General features: G+C 35.7%; 2 protein-coding genes across 4 annotated transcripts in view; one reads left to right on the top strand and one right to left on the bottom strand.

Annotated features, from left to right (window-relative positions):
• LOC107606111 overlaps positions 1-5,120 on the top strand; it is an 11,730-nt gene extending 6,610 nt beyond the window's left edge. The window contains exons 1-7 of one of the 3 annotated variants that reach the window (XM_016308091.2): positions 914-1,216; positions 1,451-2,763; positions 2,967-3,022; positions 3,124-3,357; positions 3,466-3,757; positions 4,046-4,242; positions 4,553-5,120. In XM_016308091.2, the coding sequence (XP_016163577.1) occupies positions 1,501-2,763; positions 2,967-3,022; positions 3,124-3,357; positions 3,466-3,757; positions 4,046-4,242; positions 4,553-4,706 (2,196 nt within the window). In that variant the 5' untranslated portion in view covers positions 914-1,216; positions 1,451-1,500 and the 3' untranslated portion in view covers positions 4,707-5,120. Of the gene's footprint in view, positions 1-913; positions 1,217-1,390; positions 2,764-2,966; positions 3,023-3,123; positions 3,358-3,465; positions 3,758-4,045; positions 4,243-4,552 lie in introns of those variants that run through there. The other 2 variants (XM_016308090.2, XM_016308089.2) reach the window with 2 other exon arrangements.
• Positions 5,395-7,849, bottom strand: LOC107606112 (alkylated DNA repair protein alkB homolog 8). Its single transcript, XM_016308093.2, has 2 exons — positions 6,661-7,849; positions 5,395-6,089 (listed from the first exon to the last, which is right to left on the bottom strand). The coding sequence occupies exons 1-2, from the start codon at positions 7,650-7,652 to the stop codon at positions 6,002-6,004; spliced, it is 1,080 nt and encodes a 359-aa protein (XP_016163579.1). The 5' UTR covers positions 7,653-7,849; the 3' UTR covers positions 5,395-6,001.

Consider the following 10,294-nt stretch of genomic DNA (forward strand, 5'->3'; position numbering starts at 1 on the left):
AATTAATTCTAAACACTAAATTATCAAATGTTAAACAAAGCATACAATCGACTTTTAAAAATAAAACAAGTATCGTGGATCTTCCATAATTTTCATTTGATGTGTATTCTAAAACTAAAACATCGAATATTAATATCTTTATCATTAAAAATTATTGTTAGGACAACAGTAGTTTTTTTTTTTTCGGTAGAAGGACAACAGTAGTTTTATTTGAAGTATCTAATAATTCAACAAAAATAGGAGGGATCACCATTAAATTAATTAAGGTAAAAGTAAATTACCACTTCTAATCATTAATTAAAATTTAGAATACTAATAAATTTATGCATGGATGAACAAAATTAATGTTATACCATAAAATACTTTTCGTATGATAAAAATACATAAACGTTAATTTTATTTATTAGTATTTTTAACTTTCACAGATAAAAAATTAATAGATTATTTATTTTCATGAATACAAAATTAATTTTATTCATGTATGAGTAAATTTATTAGTATCATAAACTATTATAAATAAAAAAGTAGTTTATTTTTAATTTAATTATTATACATATAATTATTTTTAGAACAAGAAACCCACATAATAAGAAATATAATCCACATATAATTAATTTTAAATATATTCGTTTCATTCCACAGAAAAATTCTTGGCCTACCTAGCTTTAAGATCCATCATCATGTGTAATCTTACAAGTATTTTTGCACTCACTTTCTATAAAACTAGAAAACTATGGCAGTATAATTATTGTTGAGCGTTGATTTTGTCTTCATTTAGTAGCATGGTTAAATTGTTATATAATTCAATTGAATAATTGATTGAATGGTGTGTCCAAATTGCATTTATTTTTGAAACGAGAAGGAGGGAGAAAATTATTAGCAGAGAGGGAGGAGGGCCTGGGGGCTGCTCCCACGGACTTCCCGCTTCTTGCCTTTTCCCAAACGACATGAAATAATCAAAACGAATTTTCAACAAACGCAATGTTACCCTTTCAACGCAAACCAAAACCCAAAACCCCCCATAAACTAAATAATCAAATTAGTAAAACAAATAAATAAATAAATAATGTGGACTGCACGACGAATCAGTCAATAAAAAAATCTGTCTTAATTTCATTTTCATAACGCATCAAAATTAAGTCTCTTCTCATCTTCTTCTTCTTCTTCTTCTTCTTCTTCTTCTTTTCAACTTTCTCATTGGATTGGATCTCTAACAGTAAGCTATTCCTGCTCTTTCTTCTTCTTCTTGACTTACTTTCTATTCATATTGGAATTGGAATACTTCACTGTTGCTCTAGTTCTTAGTCTTAATCTTACTATATTTCTCTGCTGCCATCTAAAATTAGAATAATCGGATGATTAGTATTTTAAATCTTTTTTGTATATATAGTAATATGGACTGGTAACTGGTAATATCGCAGGGCTTATGTTTTATTCGGTAAACTTTCAGTTTTTGCATTGTTGACGAGGAAATCTTAGGTTCATTTTAAATTTTTAACCATGGAACATCAAGATTTAGTGGATAAGAATGAAGAGAGCGTTCATTCGATCGAAAAGGTTAACAATACTGAAGATCAGGATAAGATGAATGAGGTTGAAGGTGTGAAATCTGAGTTGGTTAATGTTGATGAGAGCAAGGATTTGCAATCTGAAACTAGTTCTATTCAAGAAGTGCAAGGGAGTAATTCCAAGGGCTCTGAAGCTGAAATTAAAGTCAATACTAATGGACAAGAGTACTCTGGTGATAAAGAGGGTGCCAATGGAGATTGTGAGCCTGCAAGACTAGAGCTAAATCTGGATAAAGAGAAGGATGACAGAAAAGACATGGAATCAGCACATACGAATGAAAAGGTGGATGAAGTTCTGGGTGAGGACCACAATATGGAGCCTGTATTTGATGGAACAGAGGTTCCTGGGCTGGAAGGTTTCCGGACCACTTCTACTCGTAAGCAGGATGGAGATCAAGAGTCGCCGCGAATGGTTGAGAAGGCAGTGGCTCTGAAAAACTTTGTTAAGGAGAAAAGTGCAGTGGCAGTGTCCACCATGCTCCGCCGCCTATCTGGAAGACGCGGCGAAGGAGATTTGGGTAATTTTGATGATGAAGGTAAGGATATCTCAGATCCCTCAAAAGAGGGTGAATCAACTGTTGTTGCTGAAAAGGGAGGGCAGAAATCTGCATGGAATCCGTTGAATTATATTAAGAAGTCATCTGATGTTGATGGAGAAAACAAAACTGAGCAGGGGGATTCGGTGAATGGAAATCCAAATACCCCCATCGACATGAAAGGAAGGATTATACTGTACTCCAAACTTGGCTGCCAAGAATCCAAAGAGATAAGGCTCTTCTTGCGTGCGAAAAGGCTTAGATTTGTTGAAATCAACCTAGATGTTTACCCCAGCAGAGAGAAAGAGCTGGAGAAGTTTTCTGGATCAACATCTGTTCCAAAGGTTTATTTCAATGAGATACTTATAGGTGGCTTGAGTGAGCTAAAGACCTTAAAAGAGTCCGGCAACCTTGATGAGAAGATCGACTTTCTCATCGGTGAAGCACCATTGTTCGAAGCACCACAGCCGCCTCTTTCTGGTGAGGATGATGATTCCAGTAGTGGGGCAATTGATGAACTTGCAGTAATTGTCCGCAAAATGAAAGAGTCTATTCCTGTGAAGGACAGATTTCACAAAATGCGCAGGTTCACTAACTGTTTTCTTGGGTCAGAAGCTGTAGATTTCTTGTCTGAAGATCAGTATCTGGAAAGGCCAGAGGTATGGATTTAATTACCCTATATAAAACTAAAATCCATGCAGAAATCCTCATATGTAGTCATTGTTTCATATGCTTTGATCATTTTATATTTGTTAATCATATGATCAGACAAATCTGCTAAATATTTCAATTGCTTATCTTGGTACAATTCTTAGCATCATATTGTCGTTACTATCTTTGTGATTGTTGTCTGGTGGTGTAGGCTGTTGAGTTTGGACGAAAACTTGCTAGCAAACTCTTCTTTTATCATGTTCTTGAGTAAGTCCAAGCATTCTATTTGACGCTTTCAATTTCTGTTGTTTCAATTATGTTTTATCAGAGAGTTGACAATTCTATGGTGCCTTACTGTTTTACTCTAGTGAGAATATCTTTGAAGATGGTAATCATTTGTATCGGTTCTTGGATGATGATCCAATTGTGGCTTCACAATGCCACAACATTCCAAAGGGTATAACTACTGTGAAGCCAAAACCTATAGCAGAAATTGCATCAAGGCTGAGGTATCTGTCTTATGCAATGTTTGAAGCCTATGTTTTTGAAGATGGACGTCGTGTTGATTACACAAGTTTGCATGCAAGTGAGGAGTTTGCAAGGTTTTTTTTTTTTCGCCATCTGCCATAGCATGCATTAAATGTGTTCCAGAACTATGCAAGTATTTTTCATTGGTAATTCACAGAATATTTCACTGATCCCCCCTTTAGGTATTTGAGAACTGTTGAAGAGCTTCAAAGAGTGGAAATTTGGGATATGTCTAGGGAAGAGAAGCTTGCTTTCTTTATCAATCTTTACAATATGATGGCAATCCATGCAATATTGGTATTAGGTCATGCCTCTGGAGCAATGGAAAGAAGGAAATTATTTGGAGAGTTCAAATATGTTATTGGTGGATCCACCTACTCTCTTTCAGCTATTCAAAATGGTATATTGAGGGGAAACCAGCGACCTCCTTATAACCTTAAGAAGCCATTTGGTTCAAAAGATAGACGCTTAAAGGTCAGCCATTAATATATTTTATCTGAATCTGATACTGCAAGTGATTCAAATATTTTTTGTGGTTATAAATTGCGCGAGTGTTTTGAAAACATTGTGTTCAGTGTATAGTTTAATACAATGTAACTATCAGCCTATTATATACATTTAGTTTTAATTTTAGCTTAAGTTTTAAGTTTTGATTGCATTTCCTATAAACATGACAACGAAACACTACATATGCTTTCACTGAGATACTAATTGAAGAGAATGCTGGCTTTAAGACTCACTATTTTCTCCTGTTTTTTTCAGGTGGCACTCCCTTACCCTGAACCTCTCATTCATTTTGCTTTGGTGTGTGGTAGCCGATCAGGGCCTGCACTTAGGTGCTATTCACCTGGAAAAATCGACGAGGAATTAACGGATGCAGCACGTAATTTCTTGAGAAGCGGAGGCATTCTGATTGATTTGGCTGCTAAGGATGCATCTGCCAATAAGATCCTTAAATGGTAAGTTCATTTTGTTATAACATGCTTTGATTTTTAAGTTTAGGACTGGTTGGAACTTGGAAGTATCACTTCAACTAGCACTTTCTCGGCGGTCACTTTTTGGTACATTGGGTAAATATATACAGGTTACAACACTGATTTAATAATGTAACAAAATTATAGAGATAGATATTATGGAACAGACACAAAGACATTCAGAAACTATTACCTTAGGTGTTTAGTAAATGAAATTACATGATAATGAGTAGTGCTGAAGTTTTTCTTTCATTTTTTTGACATCTAATGTTTATCCTTGTTCTCTCATTCTCAGGTACAGTATAGATTTTGGCAAGAGCGAGGTGGAGGTACTGAAGCATGTGTCAAACTACCTAGATCCATCTAATTCAGAGGTATTATTGGACATGCTTGCCACTTCTGAGTTTAAGGTCACATATCAACCTTATGAATGGGGTTTGAACGCCTAGCTGGTCCTATCAAGGTTGACTTTGTAGATAGCAATATGATTACATGAATCCACACTGATTTTCTATTCTATTACGGTATTACCCATATTATCCCTATAGTAATCAACTTCATATTGTAAACTTTTTCCCCAGCATTTGTTTAATACATACGCAAAGTGGAAAAGGTGGGCTTTGAGGAAAGTCAGTATTATTATTTCCTGGTCTAAGAACATTATTTGAGTATTTTCTATTATTGCTTGCTCTTTTCTTTTTCGTTGTTAGATGCCACTTGTGATGCCCTATCAAATAAAATATACCATATAGGAAGAGCTTCATCCTGTGGAAAAGACAAATAAAGCATGCAATCTCGTTGTTGCAAAATGCACAATGGGATTCTATTTCTGAATTTGTGTATCTTGTACAAACTTTTATTCCTCTATTAATTAATCTAATCATTACATCCTCCGATGTAGAAATGTTTGTTTTTTTCTGTTTTTGAAGCGGGCAATAACCAATAAATCAATACTCGTTTCCTTTCCCATAAGGATTTAACTACTAAACATTGTCATAAAAGCACAAAAGTGTGAAAATATAACTAACTAATTTATCTTAAATGTTTGAAATTTTGAAGACAGCTTTATCGAAGTCTTAATGCTAATTTAATTGCAAAGGCAGGCTAGCTCTACAAGAAACTGAGAGTCTAAGTTCCTTAACCACAAAGCATGAGTAAATAACTTATAAGATCCTTACAGGAAATTCGGTTCCTGCTATACCAAATCCAGCATTAGACAAATTTTCATGTATTAAATTACTCGCATCATCTTCCAAAGTAGACAGTGGCCAGTGGCCACTTAACAATAAAAAGGACTCTGTTCCATCACTGAACCAAAGATCCTCTCTGAGTCTCAGGTAGCTGCTGATGCTATAATCACCTGGGGTCGCCGACAAAGAAAGCACGAATACTGTTGAAATGATTGAATAAGTTCAACCCATGACAATCTCCAACCATCAAATAAATTGCTGGGTAAATAAAATCATTGTAACTGCTCTATTGTGCTAAAAGATGTTCAGCACTTTTAGCACATACAAGGTACCAGCAATAATGGCGACAACCCAACATGCACAAAATAGTTGTCCTTCATGCCCTATTGTCACAATCAAAATTGGGCATAGGGAAATCAAAGAGAAAGAACATTAAAAACAAGGGCAAGGGGTTGCTTGGAGAATGCAGCCTGATCTCGATCATGCGCAGGATATGTCTGAGGTTGGCAGCAACCAAGTTTTGTTTTTACATATCAGCTAGGTTTCTTTACTATTCATGAAATCTTCTCAAGAATAATACACCAGTTGGACTTGTCAAAAAACTTATCAACTACTCTAACATTGTTTATTCCAGTAGTCAAGCTGCAAAAAGATAAGGGAAAAAAAGTTAGAATCATCCATCATGCAAAGCATTTGAAACATAATATCAAGGCAGTAATAATAAAAATAGAAGGCTCATTGTAAATTTGTGATGGACTTTCAGAACCAGCAGGTAACTTTTTAGTACCGCGAAGATGCATGAGGCAATGAATGACACAATGATAGTGTTAACTTATCTCAAAGTTATTTTCTTCATTACTTCTGAATACCATTTGCTTTAAAATTGTAAAATATAAAATATCATGATTTTGACCCTGGTTTATCCTCATGCATAGCAACTCATCCGGCTATCACTCAAGCAAGATTTCTAACTTCAAACCTAGGATGTTCAATCTAATGTCTCCATCTCTTCCTATTTTGTTTATGCACTCCATATTCAGATATGAATTATGAAAACATAACAATTAACAATAACAAGATGCACAAAAACCATTACATCTGAAGACTTGATTCAATGGTTTACAAAGCCATGATTAACCAAGAAGTAACTTTATTAAGATTTGCTCTGTATTGGTGTATAAAAATTCTAATAGGAGATGAAAAAAGAGATGACCTTTCAAGCTCGCCTTCACTGAAAACATGATAATATCTATTATACACCACAGCACCCTTTTTGTCATCTCTAGTTGCAAGACCACTAGCAAGAGCCTGAGCAGAAGCGCCACTAATTTCGGCGCGATGATAAGGCAAATGCCAAGGAACAAAATACTCCTGCTGATTCTCTACATTGTCCTCTACCTTCAAATCTCTCAATAATTTCAACCCATCATCACAATCTTTCTTGTCCTGACCCGAGCTGCTCTCCTCATTTTCTGGAATACTTGTTAAAGGCAATGGCGAAGCAGCCGGCCGAGCACGAGGACTACCCGGTCCTATCCACTCTTCTTCAACATATTTCTCCGGAAGCGGTGTCCATTTGCTAATCAATGATCTATGCTCTTGTTCTTTGGCCCAAACTGTAATCAGAACATAACCACCCTTCTTAACTACTCTAACCAACTCCTCTATTGCTCTTATCCTCCTATATTCAGTGCTTAAATGATGCAACACAGCTATGGAAATCGCAGCATCACCGAAACCGGTTCTATAAGGAAGATTCACAGCATCTGCAACCAGAACTTCATGTCCTCTATCAGAACAGATCTTAATCAATGAAGAACTTATATCACAGCCTATAAAAAAACAATCAGGATTCAAACCAAGGTATTTGCCATTGCCGCATCCAGCATCAAGAACAAGGGATCCAGAAGCCAAAGATGATAGAAAAGCAGCAACCTTTGGCCATTTAGCGAATCGGGTTGAACTGAAATGAGGAGCAATTGCATCATACACACGGTGGACATACTTCTTTTCGATCTCCGGAGTGGATTGAACACGTGTAGGTGAAGCTGTGTGGTTGGAGGAATCTATGGTGGAGGGTTCAACATTGGGAGTAAGGGTACACAAAGGTTTGAAATTGGTATCTGTCATTGGAGAGATAAATCGTGAGTAGCAGCAGAGAGAATTAATGAAAGTTGGTTTTAGAGCACGATAAAGAATCAACATGCAACAGTGTTTTGGAATTGAATTTGTTGAAGCACCAGCGGCGGTGCTCGGCGTCCCGGTTCACTCTCACTTCTGCTCCTCCTCCGCCGCTGCCACCGCTGTGCCCCTTTTTCTCTTCACTCTTAATCAACCCTATTGCTTTGTTTCTTCAATACTCTCTCTCTCTCATGTCAAACTCCCTATTGCCTAATTCAATTGGGCTTTACATATCCGTTTGTATTGGCCCAATTATATCGTACAAATTCCAATTTTAACTTATAAAAGCAAGGCCTCATGAAAGGAAAATTTTTCAGTTAGTGCTAAAAGTATGTGTCATAAGGAGAAAAACAATACGTATTTACCTTGTTGGTAAAGTTTCGGACAACTTTACAGGGTGCCCAAAAAGTACTGTATAAGTAATTAATTAGTTGATATCCAATTCATGCATTAATGAAGATGATTATGATCTTGGACTTTTTTAATGATCCAACAACAATTGGGGTAAAATAATTGGGCTGACACTATGGTTTGAAATAGACAATCCTGAGTGAGAGAGAGTCAAAGCTAAAAGGAACTAAGAAAGAAAAAAGAGGCCAAAAGGAATAAGGCTCAAGGGAAAAGGTATTTTTTTTCAAAATTCTAAATTTCTAGTCTTATGCCACTAAAATAATAATCAAGAAGTTACGATGGACTTTTAGGATTTTCAAATTAATTAATTAACAGGTTCTGATCAATGTTTAGAATTTTAAAATTAATTAATTAACAAGTTCTAATGGATGTTTAGCGTTTTAAACTGTTTTATATGATTTACAAACTATTTTCTTAAAAAAACCTAATACATGTCACTAAATCCTAAACTCTTACTAATAACACTAAATAATATACATCACTATTTTTTTTTATAATTTTTACTATAATATTAAACAAATATCCCTTAAACCTTATTAAACCCCAAAATAGTCCCTGAAATTGACGTCGTGCACTAAAATCGTCCATGAGATTCTAATTGCACCAATTACGTCCCTTAAATTGAAAAAAGTGCACCATATTAATCCCTGACCCATTTTTCATTAACAACATGATGACGTGTGTAATACCCAGTCTAATCGAAATTAATTAAATAATAAGTTAAATAGGAGCGAATATGGTTGGAAGATTTGACAATTGAAATTTGATAATTTAAATATGATATTTGGATTCAGTGAATTTTTTCGAGTCGAAAAATATAGTTTTCTGCGTAAAAGCGCGCAGTGGAATTTTGACCGGCAGTACCGGCTGAGATCTGTCTGGTACTACAGCTGAGAAAATTGATTATGGGTAAATAAGATTAAGAAATGAGGAATTATAATTAGGGAAGGTAGAAATATTTAAAGTGCGATTTAGAGCGCTAATCTTAAAGGTTTTGGCCCAAAATTGGGCCAATGGGCAAAAATAAGTGAACCGGGCCTAAGTGGGCCCAAGACCCAACATATATAAACATTAGTTGTGAGCATTTCAACTCATTTTACCCTAAAAAGAAGGGTTGGGACGCTGATTTGAGAAGAGAGAAGAGAAGAGAGAAAACCTAACTCTCTTTGATCTTCAAACCACCATAACTTGAGCTACGGAGCTCCGATTGACGAGCCGTTTACGGCCACGCGTCGCTCTTCTCATCCTCTACAATTATATCTAAGTTTGGTGGTGAGTATTCCATTCATCTCTGCCCAGTTTTTGAAATTTCCCACTGTTATACGTTTTTGGGTAGTTAGTGTTGAAATCTTGTGATTTTGGGTATTTAGGGATACTCCAACATGGATTCTAAGTAGGTTCTATCCCTACTTCATATGGGCTGAGATAAGAAGTGCTCAAACTCTTGTGATTTGTCATTTTTATGAGCCCTAGGTTGATGTATGTATGTGATATTGGTTATGTTAGTGTATTTGGTGATGTTGGTGCACAATTGGGAGATTGGTATTGCTTAAGGAGCTTTGGTAAGGCTTGGAGCTAAAGTTGGTGAAGAATTCCAAAGAAGAGGCTCAATTGGTTTGGCTACAAGAGGTACGGTTTAAGTCTCATTTAAGTACCGTGTGTTGTGATGAGAATTCCTAGGCTAGATGCCCCTAGGATTAAGTTTGGATTGTGTAAATGGTTGGTGCTAATATGCATAGTTGATATGTAATGTGAATTAATGATTGGGTTGAGAATTGTGTGACCTTGTATGCTTGGTGTATTGAGAATTTGATGTACTGGGTAATGAGTATTGATTTGTGGTTTATGCATTTAAATTGTGAAAATTGGGCCGGAGGCCGTGAATTTTGGGCCGGAGGCCGGAAAGAGGTAAGAAAGGTAAGTCGATGTGTGCATTGTATGATGGCACAAGTGATTGGATGAATTTCAGATAATGAATATATGAATGATTAGATTGGTTATTGAATAATAAGGTTTGAGAAGTTGAAGTGTGGAACTTGGTAATTTTGGGTGAAATTATGTAGATGAGGTATGTTTGGTTCGGTTGAGATATATTATGTGATTATATATGTGATTATGACTATTGATGCCTTGATGGTATGATGATGCATTAGAGATATGTATGTTGTGATATATGCTTGGGGAATGATTAAGGTTGATTTGTGGGTGAAATCACTGAAATCACAGTATGATGTTGATTAGGTATAATGATGGTT

Source organism: Arachis ipaensis, chromosome B07 (genome assembly GCF_000816755.2).
Source record: "Arachis ipaensis cultivar K30076 chromosome B07, Araip1.1, whole genome shotgun sequence".
Lineage (NCBI taxonomy): Eukaryota > Viridiplantae > Streptophyta > Magnoliopsida > Fabales > Fabaceae > Arachis > Arachis ipaensis.

Coding starts and splice junctions, on each gene's coding strand:
- LOC107606112 (XM_016308093.2), bottom strand. CDS start 7,652: ATGTTGATTCTTTATCGTGCTCTAAAACCAACTTTCATTAATTCTCTC. Junction 6,090..6,660: donor AGTGAAGGCGAGCTTGAAAG/GTCATCTCTTTT, acceptor ATCTTTTTGCAG/CTTGACTACTGGAATAAACA.